The sequence below is a fragment of the Desarmillaria tabescens genome, assembly GCF_030435595.1.
Source record: "Desarmillaria tabescens strain CCBAS 213 chromosome Unknown EV420scaffold_28, whole genome shotgun sequence".
Taxonomy (NCBI): domain Eukaryota; kingdom Fungi; phylum Basidiomycota; class Agaricomycetes; order Agaricales; family Physalacriaceae; genus Desarmillaria; species Desarmillaria tabescens.
In genome coordinates this window covers 250,855-270,944 of record NW_026848327.1, presented here as the reverse complement: position 1 = coordinate 270,944, position 20,090 = coordinate 250,855, and the positions used below count along the sequence as shown (strand labels likewise).

The 20,090-nt window shown below is 48.0% G+C and overlaps 7 protein-coding genes across 7 annotated transcripts; 1 reads left to right on the top strand and 6 right to left on the bottom strand.

Moving 5' to 3' along the window:
* Positions 1-594: 594 nt before the first annotated feature.
* EV420DRAFT_616076 (uncharacterized protein) lies at positions 595-2,272 on the bottom strand. Its single transcript, XM_060482800.1, has 7 exons — positions 2,171-2,272; positions 2,010-2,109; positions 1,918-1,959; positions 1,632-1,864; positions 1,496-1,574; positions 1,139-1,443; positions 595-1,087 (listed from the first exon to the last, which is right to left on the bottom strand). The coding sequence occupies exons 2-7, from the start codon at positions 2,065-2,067 to the stop codon at positions 839-841; spliced, it is 966 nt and encodes a 321-aa protein (XP_060328417.1). The 5' UTR covers positions 2,068-2,109; positions 2,171-2,272; the 3' UTR covers positions 595-838.
* Positions 2,273-4,417: 2,145 nt separating this feature from the next.
* EV420DRAFT_1481750 (uncharacterized protein) lies at positions 4,418-5,802 on the bottom strand (the record flags this gene model as incomplete). The annotated part of the gene is made up of 7 exons (XM_060469808.1): positions 4,418-4,440; positions 4,502-4,708; positions 4,849-5,103; positions 5,338-5,502; positions 5,560-5,580; positions 5,658-5,673; positions 5,743-5,802. The coding sequence occupies 7 exons, from the start codon at positions 5,800-5,802 to the stop codon at positions 4,418-4,420; spliced, it is 747 nt and encodes a 248-aa protein (XP_060328416.1).
* A 1,547-nt stretch (positions 5,803-7,349) lies between these two features.
* EV420DRAFT_1696578 (uncharacterized protein) lies at positions 7,350-10,399 on the top strand. Its single transcript, XM_060479433.1, has 10 exons — positions 7,350-7,885; positions 7,945-8,039; positions 8,112-8,183; positions 8,236-8,343; positions 8,390-8,479; positions 8,537-8,659; positions 8,815-8,965; positions 8,997-9,190; positions 9,269-9,442; positions 9,473-10,399. The coding sequence occupies exons 1-10, from the start codon at positions 7,789-7,791 to the stop codon at positions 9,983-9,985; spliced, it is 1,617 nt and encodes a 538-aa protein (XP_060328415.1). The 5' UTR covers positions 7,350-7,788; the 3' UTR covers positions 9,986-10,399.
* A 720-nt stretch (positions 10,400-11,119) lies between these two features.
* On the bottom strand, positions 11,120-12,549 carry EV420DRAFT_615899 (uncharacterized protein). Its single transcript, XM_060482798.1, has 6 exons — positions 12,346-12,549; positions 12,254-12,295; positions 11,969-12,201; positions 11,833-11,911; positions 11,476-11,780; positions 11,120-11,424 (listed from the first exon to the last, which is right to left on the bottom strand). Exons 1-6 carry the CDS (start codon positions 12,455-12,457, stop codon positions 11,179-11,181), a joined length of 1,017 nt encoding a protein of 338 aa, XP_060328414.1. The 5' UTR covers positions 12,458-12,549; the 3' UTR covers positions 11,120-11,178.
* Positions 12,550-13,447: 898 nt separating this feature from the next.
* On the bottom strand, positions 13,448-15,149 carry EV420DRAFT_1749586 (uncharacterized protein). The gene is made up of 9 exons (XM_060480292.1): positions 14,934-15,149; positions 14,777-14,876; positions 14,683-14,722; positions 14,291-14,395; positions 14,151-14,172; positions 14,121-14,129; positions 13,995-14,067; positions 13,635-13,839; positions 13,448-13,562 (listed from the first exon to the last, which is right to left on the bottom strand). Exons 1-8 carry the CDS (start codon positions 15,123-15,125, stop codon positions 13,802-13,804), a joined length of 579 nt encoding a protein of 192 aa, XP_060328413.1. The 5' UTR covers positions 15,126-15,149; the 3' UTR covers positions 13,448-13,562; positions 13,635-13,801.
* A 1,756-nt stretch (positions 15,150-16,905) lies between these two features.
* EV420DRAFT_1749585 (uncharacterized protein) lies at positions 16,906-17,663 on the bottom strand (the record flags this gene model as incomplete). Its single annotated transcript, XM_060480291.1, has 3 exons — positions 17,577-17,663; positions 17,214-17,527; positions 16,906-17,156 (listed from the first exon to the last, which is right to left on the bottom strand). Exons 2-3 carry the CDS (start codon positions 17,284-17,286, stop codon positions 16,906-16,908), a joined length of 324 nt encoding a protein of 107 aa, XP_060328412.1. The 5' UTR covers positions 17,287-17,527; positions 17,577-17,663.
* Positions 17,664-18,453: 790 nt separating this feature from the next.
* EV420DRAFT_1749584 (uncharacterized protein) lies at positions 18,454-19,993 on the bottom strand (the record flags this gene model as incomplete). The annotated part of the gene is made up of 8 exons (XM_060480290.1): positions 18,454-18,594; positions 18,631-18,735; positions 18,787-19,039; positions 19,090-19,184; positions 19,235-19,298; positions 19,350-19,476; positions 19,527-19,787; positions 19,864-19,993. 8 exons carry the CDS (start codon positions 19,991-19,993, stop codon positions 18,454-18,456), a joined length of 1,176 nt encoding a protein of 391 aa, XP_060328411.1.
* Positions 19,994-20,090: the final 97 nt, after the last annotated feature.

Sequence of the window (20,090 nt, the reverse complement as noted above, 5' to 3'; positions counted from 1 at the left end):
ATGGATACTAACACGGGCATGGCTGCATCTACAGACGTTCCTGCAGGCAGTGGGGTGAATACTCACCTAATAACTCTCCTTGCCGCGGTATTGAAGGAGGACAATGAATACGACCCGACGCTCTTGAAAGCCATCGGTAAGCTTCAGCATCCTTGGTCATCTCGCATATTCCAAGCTTCAGCCGCCGGCAATGGAGGGTCTTCTCCCAGAGCACTCAGAGTTATATATTATGTCGCGCGTGTACCAGAACAGCAGCAGTTAAATTTACATCTGCATGTACTTGTCGTCTTCGACCCTGGGCGATCAGAACATTATGAACGTAATGCTGCTAGAGATAGGGCCCGGGCTTGAGGTCCTCGACTCCACCTTGCAAATCCCACTTAATACTATCGTTTTACCCTCCTAGCACTGATTTTGTCCTCATTCGATGGTTGAACGTTGACGCCAAGTATCTGTCCAAAGAAAGTTCTATGGCGCTCCACTCGATAGGTGATGCCTCTCCAAGAACTTAAAATCTGGGAGAAAGGATGTTCACTACGACACCTTCTGAGTTAACTCCTATTTCTGACGCCTACTTATTTCCTTTCACTCCTGCATTATGTTCCGACGATTCTCGATGTCCTCGTTGATGATTGCGACAACTTGACGACGTACTTTCTGAAGTATTGTGAGATCCTACTGAGGGAAGGAAAGAATACGGAGGTTTAAATACCCTATAGTTGATCGAAAAATAAAGTAGTAGGGAGTACGAGAGTCAAAAAGGGTAGCATGAACAATAAATGACAGGCTAAATTGAATCCAAAGTCTCACCCCAACTTTCAGACGCTCGTCATGAGCTCTATTGCGTCCTTTCAACAACTACCACGAGCTCATCTGACCACTCCCGTTGAGCTTCAATGTCCACTTCAAGGACTGCGCTCTGCATGGTGGATTCCTGAATGCTTGAAGTGGAAGGTTGCGAAGGTTGAGAAGATTGGGAAGCCATTTGGAAACGAAGGGTCGACACTGTCGCACTGTCATCATGTTCTTCGGTTGGGCGTGTGTGTCCTGCCACTGCCCTGCCAACAAGGAGGGTGGGTGCAACTCCCTACATGAGGTGTTTGATAAACGACAAAGGAGTCTAAGATAGTGAACACACCTTCATAATGCCGACTATTTTATCAAGGTAATACCATCCAAAATCAATACGAATGTAGAAAGCCAAATATAGGATCAGAACTATCGAATAGAGAGCCGAGGATTCCACTAGCACTTCGATAAAACGGCGAAAAACTCTCAGTTGGCCACCTACTCCATGTCTAACCCCGGTAACAGTCAAAATGCGGAAGATTATGAGCAGCGTGCACCATAATGTCGTTGCCAGGATGGAAGATAAGTAGAGTGTCAGGAATACTGAACTCGATCCACTGGAGTACACATGATATGTCTCAATGCTTTTTGACACTACACATAAAGTTGGATATATGAAAAGGATAGATGAGATCGGACACTTTACCAGTTGCGAAAATTAAGGAAAGGATTGGAAGCAGAACAATAAGCCACCGCCGTCCCCAAACCATCCAACAGCACCAAATCTAGAGTCAAATAGATGGTAAGCTGACATGGATAATCACCAGTGAAGTAGCACACACAATATATGAGTCTGCGACAATGGTACTCATAGAGGATGGAATACCCGACTCGAAAGAGACTGCTTGGTTCACACTGTCAAGCTTGTAGTATACAGTCCAAAAACTTTGTCCGTTTTCGATGAATGCGGAGCATATAAATGACCATTGGACAGCGAGATTGACAGTAGTAAGAGTATGGAGGAGAATAATAACAACAACCAACGCTCGTCGGATCGGCCAGCATTTGTTGATGACTGTGCCACTCACGTCAGCCTGACTGTCGTAGTATAGATTGTTCCTGGCTCACATATATTCCACAACGTAACAGCAAAAATGCCAGTGTATATGCCTGTCATCAGTTAACACTTACATGTTAAGGTGCTAGACATCGTTGCCCACCATGCAATAACGCGAGGAGAATTCCGGAGTTCAGAGTAGCATCGAGAATTTGAAACATGAAAACTTTGTCGTCGTCGATAAGATCTGGTGGAATATCTGCCTGAGTTGCCATGAAGCAAAGTAAGTGCAACGGGGTAGTGGGTTAAGAGAATAACACATACCGACCCTACCGTTATAAAGGGTGCAGCCCATGACCATGCTCATTGGCTGCTGCGAGGATGATCATCGATATCAAGTCGAACCACGAACTTTACATACCAACTGTGTTCGGCGATTTAATGAACCATCGTGTACATTGCCATTTTCAACTCGCAAGTGCGACGTGCTCTATCACAAACTGCGAGCTTCTCAGATATATGTTCTGTTGAATTAGGATCAGGGAAGCCGCTCTAGGAAGAGAATGAAGATAACTAGCGAGGTGAGATCTCAGCACCAACCAACCCGAGCCTGTTCTGTCATGGCATGGATCCTGATCAGATCTTGCTCCAGAATCAACAGGAAAAGGGCAGGAAATTTTCAATGCAAGTTGCGATCGTTACGATGCTGGCGCATCCTAGATACTTGAGTTCCGGTAAAAGTCTTCGGAGGGGCACCAGCTTTTGCAACTCGTATAGAGACAAGAACCAGCAGCATGTTCATATAGGATGGAAGAAAGTTGCCCCTGGAAATAAGGCATCTAGTAGAAAAGTGAGGGAAGGGACACTACAACACGTACCCCATAACTCCGATCTCTTCTACAGGCAGTTATCTTTCCTGATAATTGGTATATTTTCGAAGGCTGGGCGTTGCGCAACACATCTGAGTCGACCCATCCTTGTTTGCGTCATTGGTTCTTCATTACCCATCACGTAGATGCTGAGATCGACAAAGGTGGTGACGCGGTCTAATACTGACAGCTGAGAGAATAGACTGGTGGGTTATAGAACAAAACATCGATATCAAGGCCAATGTTAAAAGATCGGACAAGATGGTGACCGAGGGGAGATGTCTGCTCGTCAAGCGAAGAAGAAGATGGGGTATCACAGATGGACTTATTATTCCAGCTACCCTAATCCATGAAAAGCCGTATATGTACCACCAACATCCTGGAGGTGACACTTCAACTCACGACGCCGTTGATACCAATTAGAAGCCAGCTAGATAACGCGTCAAAATGGTGATTACGGGCAATTTTGTAATACTCACCTATCATTTCACCTCCTTGGACACCTTACGAGTTCCATAGCACTCATCTCGTCAGCTTCGTCCAGGAAAAACTGGCTGTTCCTAATCGCGAAGGCTCTAACAGGCACACAGGAAAGTCTCAGGCTGAGCCTCAGCAGGAGTCGGAGCAGGAGCAGGAGTGTGAATTTCGTCAACGAACGGGACAGTGCGTGTACGGTGTAACAGAGCTAATTTGGTCCGGCGGAGCCTGAGGAGGTTTTTCCTTCATAGCCGGGACACTTCCTTTCTAAGAATCGTATGGACGTGAAAAGCCCATCAAGATGCGTCACAAAAGGAGGGTAGGCGCAACTGCCTAAAGCCAAAATTCCGTTAGGATAAAGTAACGGGGAGATAGAGACCGAATCGTACTCCTGTAATTTCGGCCACTGGCTCGAGATAGTAGGGCGCCCACTCTGTGCGAGCGACGAACATGACATAGCCGATCAAGCTGACAGAGTAGAGAACCGATTTCGACGAAGAGCTCGACAGTGCAATGGTACAACGACGGCCCATCCCCTGAACCGTCTTTCTCCCGAGAGAATGTTATGAGATGGTACATGATAAGCATGGTTATGGCCGTAGGGAAGGACACGGAGATCACGAGCCTAGGCATGTGAGCAAACTCGTCGTGTAATTCGCTTTGGGATTCCGAGATTTTGAATACTAGTCAAAATTTAGAAGGGGAAGTTGAGCATAGAAAGGCTTCGACGTACCGATGGTGGAGATAGGTGGCACGACCATCGCCAGGTGTTCGTGGTTTGAAATGATCCACATCGTACTGCTCCCATCACTTTCTCCAACTACGCATGACCTTCATTCGGCCAAGTCCTCACTCTGTCGATACATTATTATTCTTGTGCGGAGTGTTGGGCCAGGTGGATGGGAATACGAGCGTCCTGCCGTCGTAGAGTGTGGTTTGGAGTTTACTCGTTGATGAGTGGAAGAACAAGGGGCTGACCGGCCGGGTGAATCCGAGAACCGCGCGCCTCCAAAATTGGAAATCACTGCTAAAGCAGAGATGCGTGTTACGTTGAAGAGCTATATGGCTACTTTACGGTGACTAATGCGCTAAAGGCCAAAGTGATGTTATATATAGATATGCATTTACTATATAAGCGATCGAAAATAGACGAGGCAAAGAAGTTTAATTAAAAAGAGCACGACAAAAAACTGAGACGGCCCATAAGATCTCTGAATCACGACACTCAGTTGTTCGTCAAGACCATTACTGCGCATCTGAAAAACGACATGAGAATCAGATTGCCAAGAAGTACGGACATCAATCTCACCCCCAGCAAAATTCGTTGGAGTCGCTGCTCGCATAAGTGAAGGATTCTTGCTGATCGTGCCTCTCGACGGTCGCTTATTCTGAACTGCAGATGAAAGCTGCGTCAATGAGAGTGTATCAGGATGATGATGGTAGGCATGTCCAAGAGTCGTATAGCCGGGAGAGATGCTCAAAACGCGCTTGACGATGGCAATTTTCAGAACGTATTCTAACAAATGTATCAGCATTCACCGGCACCATGCATAGCATTGCATGCTGCCATGTTCATTCCTCGGTAGGTTGCACACCATCCTGCGCCTTTCTCACCTCATCGTTCTCCCCTCCTTTCCTGCCACGACCCCTGCTTACTCGCCGGCCATCGATACGTCATGTCGAAACAAACTGGCGGCGTGAAACTGAGCTGCAGGGACTTGGCGCAGGTAATAGTCGATACCGCGCGACGGGGTAGGAGGGGAGGGCGGAGTGCACGCCCTCGAGACACGGTATCGGTGATAATGATGGTCTTTCGATTAAAGGAGGGGAGTACGTGCCATGGATGATCCACGCCAAGCTCGTTGTCTCTCCCACTGCCTGCTTGAATCTCTCTCGCAGCTGCTCCGCTTACTGGAAAGTGATGTACCGTGGTCAGACATGTATGATTCCTAGACGAACGCTGTGAGAGGTCGTTGGACCAGCTGAACAAGGTAGGAGTTGATGAGAGGTGGGCGATGTGGGTAACGGGAGCACAAAGACGCAGGAAGAGTTTCTTTCTATCCCAGAAGCCGACCCTTGCCTCTCCTCACCTCGCACGCGGCCCTGTGCTCTTCATCCCTCGTTAACTCCAACGTGTCCGCTCACATGTGGCATAACTTGACTTGGTGTAGCGCAAGACGTGCTTGGTGGGGAAATTGCGAATCCGAGAGGCGTTACAAGAGATGTCGAATAAGAGTGGAGCAGTGAGTCGTGTACTTCTTGAGACGGGAGAGAGGATTAGAACATCACGGGGCGTAGAGTCAGTGTAGGCTGTGAAATAGAGTTAGATGCTGAGCGTTCAAAAAGATTGAGAGTGGAAGAACTTACGTTGCACCCTGACGTCGAGACCTGAGCATAACGCAAGACACTGCTCAGAAATCAAAGCAAAAATGAATAAATCAAAAGTGAAATCAAAAAAAACCTACCAATTGACGGGATATGCTAGCGTAGCATTCAATAAATGACAGAGTGTGCGACAAGATATACCCCCAGGATTTAGAGGGAGATTACCCGTGGAGACACGTGGACTTGACCACGGGAGTACGGCCCTTTGATTCCGTACGCGGGCATTTCCATCGGACTCTCTTCTGCACGAGCATGACGATTTTTATACTGTTCTCCTCGAATCATCAGTAATCAGGTCTTACATATCGTTCAGGGACGGCGCTCGGTTTTGATCTAGGATGGGCTCAGTACATGGAACCCTGACCTTGCTACCAAAGTCGGCGGATGCTGTGATGCTGGGAAAAACAAGTCAGAGATATCAATCCGCGTCGTTTCTGGCGACTTTGAATATTCCATTAGGTAGATTAGGTATCTTTTACGTCTCTCCTTTGCTTGACAGAGGTCTCTAGGGAGGATAACTCGGGTAGTGTGCTCTGTGAGTGGAGGGATGTTACGGTATGTCTGCTATTCCGTTGATACGTGCTATACTCCTCATTACTGTTGCATTCAGACATCCTTGATAGGAAATGTATATCCCTTCCGGAATCCGAACACTGGGCCAAACAGAATCTTCTTTTTGTTACCCGGTGCGCTCTCCCATACCAAATGCGACTCGTTTCGCTGACATGTTGACTGCGAATAGGCATATACACAGATCTATCACCTATGAGGCGTCTGCGAGGCATTTCTACCCCCAATATCAGACCTGAAGAATCACTTGCAGTCCTGCAGCCCCCGCCTATTGGTCGCGTAATGGCTGCCCTCGTCGCCTACTCTATGGTACTTGACAATCATAGTCAGACTTGCACTCCGGATTTATCGGCAGTCGTCAAACCTTTTGGACAGCGTATATGAAACTCGAAGTTTCCAAGGAAGTGGCAGTATAGTCTGGTGATGGACGGATATGTTGGGTATCCAAATGCACCCTCTTCGCAGCCTCGACCAGGTCATCTATTAGTCATCTTTGCCAAGCTGACTCTCATACTGAATCGAGATGCGATATCGTTGTATGGTGGGTGGCTGCAGAACGTCCTTCTGATTTTCCTTCTACTTTCCTGTTTTCCGGAACACAGCTGCCCTAGTTGAGACGCGCCGTGGAGTTCTTAACGCATGTCGCTGAGATTCGGTGGCGCTTTACTCACCCTTTACATGTACTCTGTCGTTGCAACGATGGTACTCCATGCTGCACCGCTTATCATAAAGTGCATTGTAAGCGTCGGGCAGGCCAAGGACGGGTCCGAGAGCGGACCAAGGACGTATCTCCATGTCACTGGATATTCCATCTGTTTGGTCTTGCGTAGTCTTCGCGACTCGTAGCGACTTGGTGAGTAACCATCTTGACGCTTAGTAAAGTGTGCTAATATCATGTCATTAGCTATTCTTTTGTCGCCCTTTCGTGGTAGCTAGTCCTCGTTAGACGCAAGATGCAGATGATACGCACGCTCGGATGACACCTACAAGGGAAACATGATATCCTCGCATCGTCTTGGAAATCGGACTAGCACTCACACGGAGGGAGATCCGGGGTAGTACCCACGACCAAGGAATTATGATCGTCACCTTGGCCAGCCCAGGTCAAGTAGATGAATGAGAAGAGGCAGCACGGAGTCAAGAGGATGTTGTTTCTGGGCATCGGGAGTTAGATCTTAAATGACACGGGTGCTTACACCTGTTTATTTAAGCACCTCGAGGCTCGCTGTCTCATAGACCCGAAAATACCCAGTTTTATCCCTGTAGAATTCTTCGCGCCTATACTTGAGAAAGTCCTGCTTTCTCCGCGACATCTGTATGATGGTTTTATTATGTTTAGGCAGTTAGAGACTACGATGTCGGAGTAGGCGGCCCGGTGACCGTTGATGCATGGATAGAAAGCCACATGGAACCAACTTTTGCTCGTGGCTTTCTACTACCAGTAGCTATCGTTCCCCTTTCACGTCGCTGGAACGGTCGCGTTCTCTATAGCCCTTCATTCTTTTATTCAAATTTCGGCTACAATGGCGGCCATCAGCTTACACGGATATTTATGCCATGGGACGAATCTTCGGAGGGAAGCACATGTTTCGACATCTGAAATATAGGAATCCTCCGTGAGAGAGCCAGTACCTGCTAAACATGCGCTTCTTTTTGCTCTCGCTGCTCTCCTTGAGCGTCGTGAAGTTCTTGTACGACTTTGCTGGTCTTGATGCATACGACTTCGTGGTCGTCGGAGGTACAAGCACCCTTTGTTATGCTATATGCGGCTCGTACTGACAAATGGAACGACTGTAGGCGGTCCTGGTGGAAGCATGGTGGCCGACAGATTGAGCGAAGACCTTACGGTCAATGTGTTATTGCTCGAGGTTGGGGGTGAAAATGACCCTGCGGTGGATTCTGCTCTCGCTGTGCCGTTGTTCTACACGACGCTGACGCCAAATATGGCTTACGATCGGAACTAGACGACCATTCCACAAGAAGAGCTCATGGCAGAAATCATCTGGGCATTGGTTTGGGTGATTCGAGTGCCGTCAGTGAGTGCCATACTTAATCATACACAAAGTCGTCAAGTAATCCGATTTTTAGACTGCTTGGTATACAACCCGTGGCTCCGCAGACGACATCGACAAATGGGCCGAGCTTTCGGGAGATCAAGGCTGGTCATGGGACAGTATGCTGCCATACTTCAAGAAGGTATGGCTCCAACTCATCGTATGATTCATACTAACACCTTTTTTAGGGTGAGAAATTCAATATCATTCCTCGCAATGGGCATAACACCACTGGCCAATACCTTCCTGCCTTCCATGGCACCGACGGCGTGATTGGTGTCAGTCTTCCGGGATATCCATACCTCTTCGATGGACGCGTCTAATTGGTTATCGAGTCGCTCGCAAGGTCGCTACGTGGTACCGATAACCGCCTAGCCGGGCAACAGATGATATTACAACCCTGGGCGCTTTCGTGGATGAGTGCTAATAGGGTAATAAATAGGGAAATGGAAGGTCGAGTAAGTGAGGTGCGAGACATGGAAGGACACGAAAGGGTTAGGAAGAAAGAGAAGTTCACTACGCAGGAGCTGGCAGAGTTCCCATATCGCGTGGATATGAATTCCGGCGAACACATAGGTATAGGATGGGTTCAGACCTTGTCGATGGTGGACAGCGATCCAGTGCGAAGGCGCACTTGCTCCGCGCTGAGAATGAGGGTAGGGAGAACATAGACGTGCTATTGCATGCTCGAGTGTCTCGCGTAGTGCCTACTGTGGACGGCATGCTGGACTTGAGATCCGTGGAGGTACTGGATCCTGCTGATGGTATGCATGCATACGTATCAATGTTGACTAGCGTCTAATATCTTTCTATCTAGGGTCACTCAAAATCTCACTGCCAAAAATGAGATAATTCTCTCTACTGGGTCCGTTATGACTCCGACCATCCTTCATTCTGGAATCGGGGACCCTGAACTGCTCGAACCTCTCAGTATAACCACCATCTCGTCGCTTCCATCTGTAGGAAAGAACCTTACGGACCACATCGGAGTCAGCACAACCTTTATCGTGAACTCGACCGACACACACGACACCGTCCTCAGAAACGAGACTCTTTTGAACGAATAGATAGCGGAATGGACTGAGAACAAGACGGGGCTACTTACAGACACGTCGGAGAACCATGCCGCTTGGCTTCGTCTCCCAGACAACTCGACTATGTTTGATAACTATTCCGATCCTTCGTCGGGTCCCTTGACCGCACATTACGAGTTCCTATTCCAGGCATGGCATGTCCTACAAGTGCATATGCTCATTCTAATCGTTCTATAGAATGGATTATCGAGTGTCAGAGCAAGTGGAAGCTACATCAACGTCCCAACGGCATGTGTATCGCCGGCCTCACGAGGATCAGTCTCCATCAACTCCTCTGACCCCTTCTCTAAACCTCTAGTCGACCCCGCCCTCCTCACTGCCCCAGTCGATATCCTCATCGTACTGGAACCCATCAAAGCTGCTCGACGATTCTTCAGTGGCCCCGCATGGGAGGGCTACATCCTCGGGTCGCTCAACAACAACGCGACCACTGACGAAGAGATTGAGGAGTTTATCCGCGAAAATGTGGTACCATTCTTCCACCCAGTCAGTACGGCGAGCATGTCGCCAGTGGGTGCAGACTGGGGTGTGGTGGATCCGGATTTAAAGGTTAAGGGCGCGAGTGGGCTGAAGGTTGTGGATGCGAGTGTGATTCCTAGGTTGCCGGCAGCGCATACGTCTGCTCCGGTGTATGCTGTGGCGGAGAGGGCGGCGGATATCATCAAGGCGGCCATATGGGTTGCAGGTTGAAGCCCCGTGAAAAGGTTGTTGCAGCACAATAGTGTTTCTTGAAATTTGTCAGGCTGGATGCTACGTCGACATACCAAGGATTATGATAGCTGAGCTATATGATCGTCGATAGTATTTGGTGGAACTTTTGTCTGAGCAGCCATTCGATGGCTGAGATGTTTCTTGTTGTGGCGCATGTGCTGGTGATTGGCGCTAATGCTTGTCCTGATTCCGATCAGGTCTCGTTGGCACTGGCAGTGAAACCTACAAACCACGCCACGGTTCGCCCGGTGGGGACAACTGAAAACCTGAGAGCACTTCTGAAGTGTACTCCCTGCTGTAGGCTTCGGCATCGTTACCGTCTTAGTTGCTGCAATCAAGCTCTTTAATGCTTGACTCCTCACCGCTGCTGGTGAGTAGTCACGGATGTTAACACGGCTACGCGTACGGACGTACCTGTAGATAGCGACTCGGGTGAGTGCTCATACAGAAATTCTCCTCGTTGCAGCATTGAAAAAGACAATGCAAGCCGGACGTTCTTGAAAGCCTCAGCTCCTTGGTCGTCATACGCTTTCTAAGCTTCAGCTACTACCAACGGCGGTCTCCGCGCGGCTCACGGACCACTCATCATGTCGCTGGGCGTGTATACGGAATGACAGCAGTCAAATTGGAATTTGCGCATACTTGCTATCTTCGTTCTTGGGTAATGAGAACATCATGAAGGCCACGCTGCTCGAGATAGGTATGATCTGAGGTCTTCGACTCCACCTTACAAGCCTTACTTATCATTTTGCTCTCCTGGAACTGGTTTCGTCATCCTTGGATTGTTGAACGTTGACGCCAAGTATCTGTCCAAAGAAAGTTCTATGGCGCCCCACTCAATAGGTGACGGCTGTCCAAGAACTTTAATCAAATCTGGCAGAAAGAACGTTCGCTACGACTCTGGGTTGATTCCTATTTCCTTTCGCTCATGCATTGCCTTCGGACGAGCCTCGATGTCCTCATCGATGATTGTTACAACGTACTTTCTGAAGTGTTGTGCAAAGCATGAAGATCCAAAGGGAAGGATAAATGACGGAGGTTTAAATACTCTATAGGTGATCGAGAAATAAAGTAGGGAGTACGATAATCAGAAAGGATAACAGACAAAAAATCATAGTCTAGATCAAGTCCGAAGTCTCACCCCGACTTTCAGACGTTCATCATGAGCTCTATTATGTCCTTTCAATAACTACCACGGGCTCATCCGACTGCTCCCGTTGGGCCTCAATGTCTATTTCAAGGACTGTGCTCTGCCGGGTGGATTCCTGAAAGTCTGCCGTGGAAGGTTGCGAAGGTTGAGAAGATTGGGAAGCCATTTGGAAACGAAGGGTCGACACCGACGCACTTTCGTCATGTTCTTCGGTTGGCTGTGTGTGTCCTGCCGCTGCTCTGCCAATAAGAAGTGTGGGTGCAACTCCCTACACAAGGTGTTCGATAAATGATGAGGGAGTCCAAGATAGTGAACGCACTTTCGCAATAGCAGCTATGTTATCAAGGTAATACCATCCAAAATAATAGCGAATGAAGAAGGCCAACTCTAGGATCAGAGCTATCGAATAGAGAGCCGAGGATTCCACTAGCACTCCAATAAAACGGCGATAAACTCCCAGTTGGCCACCTGCTCCGCGCTTAACCCCTGTAACAGTCAAAATGCGGAAAATGATGAACAGCGTGCACCATAATGTCGTTGCCAGGACGAAGCATGTGTAGAGCATAGGGAATACTCCATATGTTGCATCGAAGTACTGATGATATACTTCAATGATTTTTGACACTAGACATCAAGTTGGATATATGAAAAGATTAGATGAAATCAGACACTTTACCAGTTGCAGAAATTAGGGAAAGGATCGGAAGCAGAACAATAAGCCAGCGCCGTCCCCAGACCATCCAACAGCACCAAATCTAGAGTCAAAAAGATGGTAAGCTGACATGGATAATCACCAGTGAAGTAGTACACACAATATATGAGTCTGCGAGAATGGTACTCATAGAGGCTGGAATACCTGCCTCCCAAATGATTGCTTGGTTCGCACCATTAAGCTTTGAGTATGCAGTCCAAAAACTTTGCCCGTTTTCAATGAATGCGGAGCATGTAAATGACCATTGGGCAGCAAAATTGATAGTAATCAGAGCATGGAGGAGAATAGTAATGACGACCAAGGCTCGTCGGATCTGCCAGTATTTGTTGATGACTGTGCCACTCATGTCAGCTTGGATGTCGTAGTATAGACGCTCCTGGCTCACATATATTCCACAATGTTACAGCAAGAATTCCGGTGTATATGCCTGTCATCAGTCAACACTTATATGACAAGGTGCTAAATGTCATTGCCCACCATGCAATAACGCCAAGAGAATTTGGGAGTTCAGGGTAGCGTCGAGTTCTTGAAGCATGAGAGCTTTGTTTTCATCTGTAAGATCTGCTGGAATATCTGCCTGAGTCGCCATGAGGAAAAGCGAGGGAAACGGGGTAGTGGGTTATGAGAATAAATACGTACCAACCCTACCATTATAAACAGTGCAGGTCATGGCCGTGCTCATTGGCTGCTGCAAAAATGACCATCAGTATCAAGTCAAACCCGGATCCTAACGTGTCGAACGTGTTCGGCAAATTATTGAGCTATTGATAGTTTCAACAGCTCGCAACAGAGACGCAACTCGAAGTGAGATATTCCTGAGAAAAACCCTGTATCGCAGGGAAAGTGGTGATGCAAACTGCAAGCTTCTCAGGTATTGGATCTGTTGAATCATGGAAGAAGTTGCATCGTGGAAGAGAATCAAAGAAACCATCCTGGCGAGACTTTAGCGCAGCTGTCAAATTGAGCTTGTTCTGCCATAGCATGAATCCTAATCAGATTTAGCTGCAAATTTGACAGGAAAAAAGGTTGGAAAGTTCTGATCGTGACATTGGCGGCTAGGAAGGAAAGGAATTGGAAAGGGTATCAACGTCTGCAAGTTATACTGCGATATGACTGCGCACGATCAGAGAGAGTTTACCCTGGAAATAGTACATCTATCAGAAAAGTGGGGAAGAGAATACAAAACGTACCCCATGAAGAACTCGATGAACCTGATCTCTTCCAGAGGCGATTTCCCTTTCGAGTACTCGGTACATCTCTGGAGGCAGGACGTTGCTATCCGAGTCTGAGTCGATCCATCTTTGTTTCCATCGTTGATTCTTCATTAGCCATCACTTGGACACTGAGATAGGCAAAGGCGGTGACAGGCCAATACTGAGAGCTGAGAGAATAGACTGGTGGGCCATAGAAACATCAATATCAAGGCTAATGTTGACATTGTGCGACAGCATTGGAGGGCAGTTAAACCAAATCACACAGAAGAGTGTCGGTCCTGGAACCCAGAAAAGATCGGAAAAGATGGCAAATGAGAGGAGATACGTGCTCGTTGTGCAATGAAGAAGACAGGGCTTCATAGTTGGGCTCATTGTTCCGGCGACCGTAAGTCATAGAAGGCAGCACATGTACTACCGCCAACATCCAGGAGGTGACGCTGCAGCTCATCATGCATGGACTCCTGTCGCTTCCAGGCGATACTAATAATACCAGATAACACGTCAAAATGGCGATTATGGTCCAAACCAATATTGGTACTTTACAAGACTCACCTATTATTTGTACGGTTACCTCCTTTGGTTTGTAGCCTCTATAATGATGGTTTCGTCGCGTTGTGTGATGCCTGGAGTGGTCGTTGACGCTAAAGTTCCGTCTACGCCCATTGAACGACTTGTCTTCATACGGATCCTTGAAGTCTGGTTAGAAGTTCCGTAGCGTCTCACTCCATAGATGACGTCTCTCCAGTTCTAGAATTTCCTAGCAAGACGAATTCAGTTTCATTGAGTATGCAAGCAAGTCAGCAAGTTGTCGTCCTGACATGGCTGTCCCAAGTTTTCCACTTGGCAAGAACTTATGTAACGGGCTTCCCTTCGTTCGTCAAAAAATTGGGCTTTGCCCCTCCTTTCGCTTACGTGCCCCTTTCGTGTTTGGCTTGACCTTACTTTCTCTCAAATTTATGACCTCTCCTTTCTGCTCGCTTTGTGGCTATCGGACGATGGACCTCATATGATACTGATGTCCAGTTTCAAGCTGCGTACCAAGACTATCTACATAACTGGTTTACAGACAGCTAGTTCTAGATAGCATGTTCTGTATGCCCGATCCTGGTGACAGGGACAGCGCTATTGCGAAAGACTGATAGATCGATGACACAGGCGTGAAGGCCAATGAACTTGGGTGGATCGGTAAACTCATACGTATCACTCACGTCGATGTCCGAAAATTTACGCTCAATGGGACATCACCACTATCATCAAGGAGACCAACACCGATGGGCAGCTCAGGGTGCATAATGGTTGCAGGGCTCTCTTCCCTACGAAACCAGGACTTAGGTCAGGACGGGGAGAAGAGCAAGTCTGGAAAGTAACAGTGCGTTACACCTTTCTTTTTCACGTAGCATTTCCTGATGCATTATTTAGATGGCACACTCTGCTGCAGGAGGTCCAGGGTTCAGTCCCAGTGAAAAGTCGGTCGAGCCATACTGAGCCAAATCAAGCCCAGGGGAATGATCACTGTGGCTCTATTCCGCTCGCTGTGGCTTCGAAATGTGAACCGTTTACCAGCTCAAATCGAGCTGTTTCGAGCTCAGTATGTCGTTACCATAGGGTTCCGTTAGGCTTCCTAGGGCTCGATTTCTTTGCTATTAATATATATATAGAACCACATCGCTACTACATACGCTAAGTAGCATAACCCTTTCCGTTCTGCCCATGGCTAGCCCTGTGCTGCTCGGATACCCCAACCGCATTTCGCAACGTGAAGATAAACGTATCGAAATAGACTAATAGACTGCACTAGAAAATGTTAAATCAGTCTACAATGACGGAAAAGATGATTCAAGGGCTACTCACGAAGTCGAAGCCAGCTGGAATGGTGGCAAGCGAGACCTGTATAAGATTTGGCTTAGCGAGCTCAGAAATACACGCATATATGGAATAGAACATACCATGGCCACACCCATAGCGATGCCTAGACGGCTTATGGAGCGACTGTACACATGCCAAATATGAGAAAAGAAAACATACAAGAGCACAATGAGACATACTCAAAGATATCCAGATATCCTGCAGCTCAAACCAGTCTTCTGAGGACGTTTGCTAATGCGGGTGTCCAAACAAGGCGCATATATCCACCTTGCGCGACAGTTTCAGTAGTGAGAGACTAACAGTAAGAGGCTACGAAAGCAAGTACGAAGCCACATCCCGCGATAATACAGGATCTGGATGTAGAGCAACAACGAGGACGGTGAACAAGCTCGAACACGACGGGTATGGTGGTGGTAGAAAAGAGAGAGGCGTTATGTCACTGGATAACATGCACGTGGACGGAACCGTTGGCTTTATTATAATTTAAGCTTAAGTTCCGAGTCAAGTTGCCAATTTGCGCTCACGATATTCGGCGCGTTTCAGTCAACCATCAGATTCAGAGAAATTCTACTCTGGTAATTCTTGGATGTGCTAATGGAAGAGGCGAAGGTTTGGAGTTCAAGGCCTTCTTGTATGATGCCACTTGATCCGGCTCGACCACGCTATATGGTAATTTCTGCAGCTTGATTTGGCTCAAACTGGCTCGACGGAATTTTCACTGGGGTTCAGTGGTGGCACTGCTACCGGTGGAGGCCTTGCTAGGACGATATCCTGATTTAGCAGAGAACAGGTATCTATTCATGATGCATCGTTATCTATTGACTATGCCATATTCGCTTTTAACAAGGACTTGTCGTTGTACGAGAATCGATTCCATCTGGACGTAAGGAAATTGTTCCCTTGGTGCTCTTCTTTCATCCTCAACTGCGACATTGATCAAGCTTCAAACCTCCGATTCGAACTGAAGTACGTTTGAACGAAACCAAATCCTCATGAACGCGAGATCCGCGCCATCATCTTCCTCTCCCCCACAGTTGCCGAGACCTTCATCCCGACAGCAGGTTGCGACAAACGACTCGATCTCAACAGCGTACCTCCCTGCCATTTATTGCTGATGCTCGCTTCTAACCCCCTGTTCATCCTTGCCGTCCTCATGCCACCCCCGCCTGACTGTGTAATCAACGCCATATGGAATGGATGCTGCATAAAGAAATGCTCCTCCCCGGTCAACCAACTGGATGTGAGTCTGTTGTACCGTCAGGGCGCATCATAGTCTCGTCACAATCGTACGAAAGGTGTTTCCTTCCTTACCCAGCCATCCTCGCGCACAGAGACGTTCCTCAAATGCGGCTAGTGAACACCTCTATTGCACACATCCGCATCCGGAGATGACCACCAACCCATGACGCGCTCAGAGATGCTCCCGTCGATAGACGACGATGTCGCTAGGCAGAAACTGCAATACATCTCTCATGCTTGCGTTCCTTTTTGGCGTGATCTCGCAGCAACACTCAAGCTAGTACAGAAGAATTGTCCCTTTGTTCGCTGTGCAATTCCCCAAGGCTGACTCAAGATAACTCAAAAGCCTAACATGTCGAGGTGAAACTGTTGGTGGTAGCCTGTAGGCATCTGAACTTTGAAAGCAGACGCCGGTGATGACCACTATTCACTTTTTCGACCACCGGTAAGTTTAATATTCTTCCTATAGCCGATCAGACATACCAACATTTCATTGTAGGACTCGGTCAGACCACAAGGATGTGACAATGGATCTCAAGCTCGTTCTTTATTTAAGACAGTATGCATAGTGACAGTTTCATTGTAATAATGTTGAATGTATTGACGGCAGAAGGTGTACAAGCGCACAATTGCATGATTAATCTACATAAATAATTGGACAAGAAAAGGGACTCGTAAGAGAACGAAAAAGCAAGCTTTGTAATACATAGAAGATTCTTCACCCGCATTTCTCAGCTACAGCCGACACCGCAGGCGCATTCTCAGCACTCTCAGCCAGAGCAGGAGTTTGAGCTGAAGCCAGAGCACGAACTTTGTCAACGAACAAGACAGTACGCGTGACAGAGCGAATTTGGTTCGGCAGAGCGTGAGGAGGTTCTTCCTCGTAGCCGGGACACTTCTTTTCCAAGAATCGCATGGACGTGAAAAGTCCATCAAGATGCGACCCAAGACGTGGGTAGGAGCAACAGCCTAAAGCCAAAATTCCATTAGGATGGCATAACAAGAAGACGGAGGACGAAATCGTACCCCTGTAATCTCGGCTACTGGCTCGAGGTAGTAGTGCGAGCGCGAGCGATAAACTAGTACGAGCGATGAACATGACACAGATCAAGCTGACAAAGTAGAGAATGGCGGATTCGACGAAGAGCTCGACAGTGCGATGGTACAACAATCGCACGTCCTCTGAACTGCCTTTCTCCCGAGAGGACGTGGTGAGACGGTATGTAATGAGTATGGTGAACTAGAGAGCTGTGGTCATAGCGAAGGATGCGGAGATCGCGAGCCAAGGCATTTGAGCAAACTCAACATGTAATTAGCTTGAGTTTCGATGATTCTAAATACTAATCAAGATTTAGATGAGAAGGTAAGTATGGGAAGGCTTGGACGTACAGATGGTGCAGACCAGAAGAATGCTAGAGGGCACGACCGTCGCCCAGTGTTCGTGGCTCGATATGCTCCATACCGTACTGCTCCCATTACTCTCTCCAACTACACATGGCCTTCATTCGGCCAAGTCCTTGGTCTGTCGATACATTCTTCCGTGGAGTGTTGCGCCAGGTGGATGGGAATACGAACGTCCTGCCGCTGTAGAGTATTGTTTGAAGTACTCATTCAAGTTGATGAGTGGAAGAACAAGGAGCTGACTGGCCGGGTGAATCCGAAACACGCGTGCCTCTAAAATTGGAAATCGCCGCCAAAGCAGAGATGCATGTTGAAGAGCTATATGGCTACTTTATGGTGACTATTGCGCCAAAGGTTAAATTCATACTATATAGAGATATGCATGTACTGTATAAGCAATCGAAAAATGGACGACACGAAGAAAGATAATCAAAAAAAAGTGTGACAAAAAACAGACGTGGCGCAGCCAGTCGATACCACGTGATGGGGTGGGAGGGGAGGGCAGAGTGCATGCCCTCAACACGGTGGAGGTGATGGGTTTTCGTCGCGAATGACTTTCGATCAAACGCGGGGAGTGTGTGTCATGGATTATCCATGCTGAGCTCGTCGTCTCTCCCACCACCTTTCTCGCAGCTGCTCCGCTTGCTGGAAGCTGATACACAGTGTCGGGCCCGTATGGAACTTAGACGAATGTCGTGAGAGGTTGTTGGACCTAGGAAAATGCAACTGAGCAGGGCAGGAGTTGATGAGGGGTGAGCGATGTGGGTAACGGGAGCACAAAGATGCGGGAAGAGTTTTTTCTCTACCCCACATGCTGGCCCTTGCCTCTCCTCATGTGATGGCAGCACCGTTCGCATCTCCTCTACTACACCTTGAACCCCATCGTCAACCGCATCACTCCCTCCGGATCCGCCCTCTCCCTCACAGCCTGCATCGTCCGCACGCCCTCCTCACCAAACATATCCGCCAACGGCATATCATTTTGGGTACCTCCACAGGCCGTTCCCTACCCCGAGCTTCCTTGCTGTATCACGAAACACACCATCCTCCTCTTCTTCACCCATTCCAAGTAGAAAAGATGACGTGGGTGCGCAAGCTTGCGGGAGCGTGTGCGAGGATGCTGGGGAGAAAGTTTTCGAGGGTGTAGCTGGTTATGAAGGGTTAGAGAGTGACGGAGGAGGGGGGAAGGGAGGCTCACAGTGAGACCATTGATGATGCATTGGGTGGTAGACTTGGAGTACTCAAGTGTGGCGATATTGTTGTATACGGTCCTAGCCAGGTTCGTGAACCGGTAGTAATCCCGCAAGTTAACAAACATACTGTTATCAATGGAAACAAACATCAAGTTGATGAAGTCGTTGAAGGAACGTGCTGGGTATGCTGAGGAAATTATCGAATATGCCGTTTGGGGGAATGGGGGCATTGTAGAACATTCAAGTGGAGATAAAGACCTGTAATTACATTGAGAGCTCAATAGCGGGAGAGAATCTGGATGGCATACCTGACCGCTGGCGTATACTTTATGTATATGATGGGTATTGATACTGCGGGTTTGGGATTGGTCACTTCTGAACAGAACTTGACGTAGATGGATCCCTGGAGAAGCCAGTCAGACAGCTCTACTGATAGTTCGAGGGCAGGTGTACCCAAAAGGTATTCTGTGGGAACATCCTTAGGGTAAACTGAGTGACAATACTGTAGTTGTTCCTGCTGCCCTTTTAAAATAATTAAAAAATGGATATCTAAGAGATGGGCACGTACCTGAAAAGAAAAAGCTCCGTATCAGTCTCTTCCTTCACAGTCACCACAGTCCCATTCAGCGCCACCAACTCGTACGCGAGCACATTATCAATAGGGAGCCTGTACTGGTCTCTCAGCCACAAACACCCTTCAGAAACGCGTTCAGTTAGGACTTTTGATCATCACAGGCATACGCACCACCACCGAGAGTGAACTGGTTTACTCTCTCCCCAAATACGTTCACACCCTGAGCACCCAGCACTGCATAGATGTTGTCTGAAATACTACCAGCACCAATCACTGTCGTCTGTGTTGCAGAGTCATACATGACCTCGTAGAAGCATATCATAGCGATCTGGACACCAGGTGCCAAGGAAAACCCTCGATCTATGGCGCATCCACTGCCTTTGATCTGCAGGGATTGGTTACTATTGGCCCGACTTGGCGTCTTCATCTCGCCTAGGATGTCCGGACGTCAGGCATGAACAAACGAGCAAAGGCAATACTTACGATGATGCCGACGTCGTCAGCAAACCTGGGTTCGACGGTGCATTTGGAGAATTGCAAGTTTGATAAGGCATCTTCCTTGTTGTCTGCGACGTATGATGGGAATCCGGGACAGTAGACGCGAACGAGACTGAACCATTCAAGGGGATTCCGACCATTTTACGATAGGCCAGACAGCTCTACCTCGAGATTAGTAGTGCCCAATGCTCTTCGCTTGATGTGACCGTCCTTCCGATTAGGCTGGAAAGACAAATA

What these genes read in the sequence shown, in the direction of transcription:
- EV420DRAFT_616076 (XM_060482800.1), bottom strand. Translation starts at nt 2,067, where the DNA reads ATGTTTCAAATTCTCGATGCTACTCTGAACTCCGGAATTCTCCTCGCG. An exon ending in TTGTCGCAGACTCATATATT is followed by an intron (nt 1,575 to 1,631) that starts GTGTGTGCTACT and finishes ATTTGACTCTAG; the next exon opens with ATTTGGTGCTGTTGGATGGT. An exon ending in TTCCTTAATTTTCGCAACTG is followed by an intron (nt 1,444 to 1,495) that starts GTAAAGTGTCCG and finishes CTTTATGTGTAG; the next exon opens with TGTCAAAAAGCATTGAGACA.
- EV420DRAFT_1696578 (XM_060479433.1), top strand. Translation starts at nt 7,789, where the DNA reads ATGCGCTTCTTTTTGCTCTCGCTGCTCTCCTTGAGCGTCGTGAAGTTC. An exon ending in CGACTTCGTGGTCGTCGGAG is followed by an intron (nt 7,886 to 7,944) that starts GTACAAGCACCC and finishes GAACGACTGTAG; the next exon opens with GCGGTCCTGGTGGAAGCATG. An exon ending in GCACCGACGGCGTGATTGGT is followed by an intron (nt 8,480 to 8,536) that starts GTCAGTCTTCCG and finishes TTGGTTATCGAG; the next exon opens with TCGCTCGCAAGGTCGCTACG.
- EV420DRAFT_615899 (XM_060482798.1), bottom strand. Translation starts at nt 12,457, where the DNA reads ATGGCGACTCAGGCAGATATTCCAGCAGATCTTACAGATGAAAACAAA. An exon ending in TTCTCGCAGACTCATATATT is followed by an intron (nt 11,912 to 11,968) that starts GTGTGTACTACT and finishes TTTTGACTCTAG; the next exon opens with ATTTGGTGCTGTTGGATGGT. An exon ending in TTCCCTAATTTCTGCAACTG is followed by an intron (nt 11,781 to 11,832) that starts GTAAAGTGTCTG and finishes CTTGATGTCTAG; the next exon opens with TGTCAAAAATCATTGAAGTA.
- EV420DRAFT_1749586 (XM_060480292.1), bottom strand. Translation starts at nt 15,125, where the DNA reads ATGTCTCATTGTGCTCTTGTATGTTTTCTTTTCTCATATTTGGCATGT. An exon ending in AAGCCTAACGGAACCCTATG is followed by an intron (nt 14,396 to 14,682) that starts GTAACGACATAC and finishes CTGGTTTCGTAG; the next exon opens with GGAAGAGAGCCCTGCAACCA. An exon ending in GTAAATTTTCGGACATCGAC is followed by an intron (nt 14,173 to 14,290) that starts GTGAGTGATACG and finishes TCGGGCATACAG; the next exon opens with AACATGCTATCTAGAACTAG.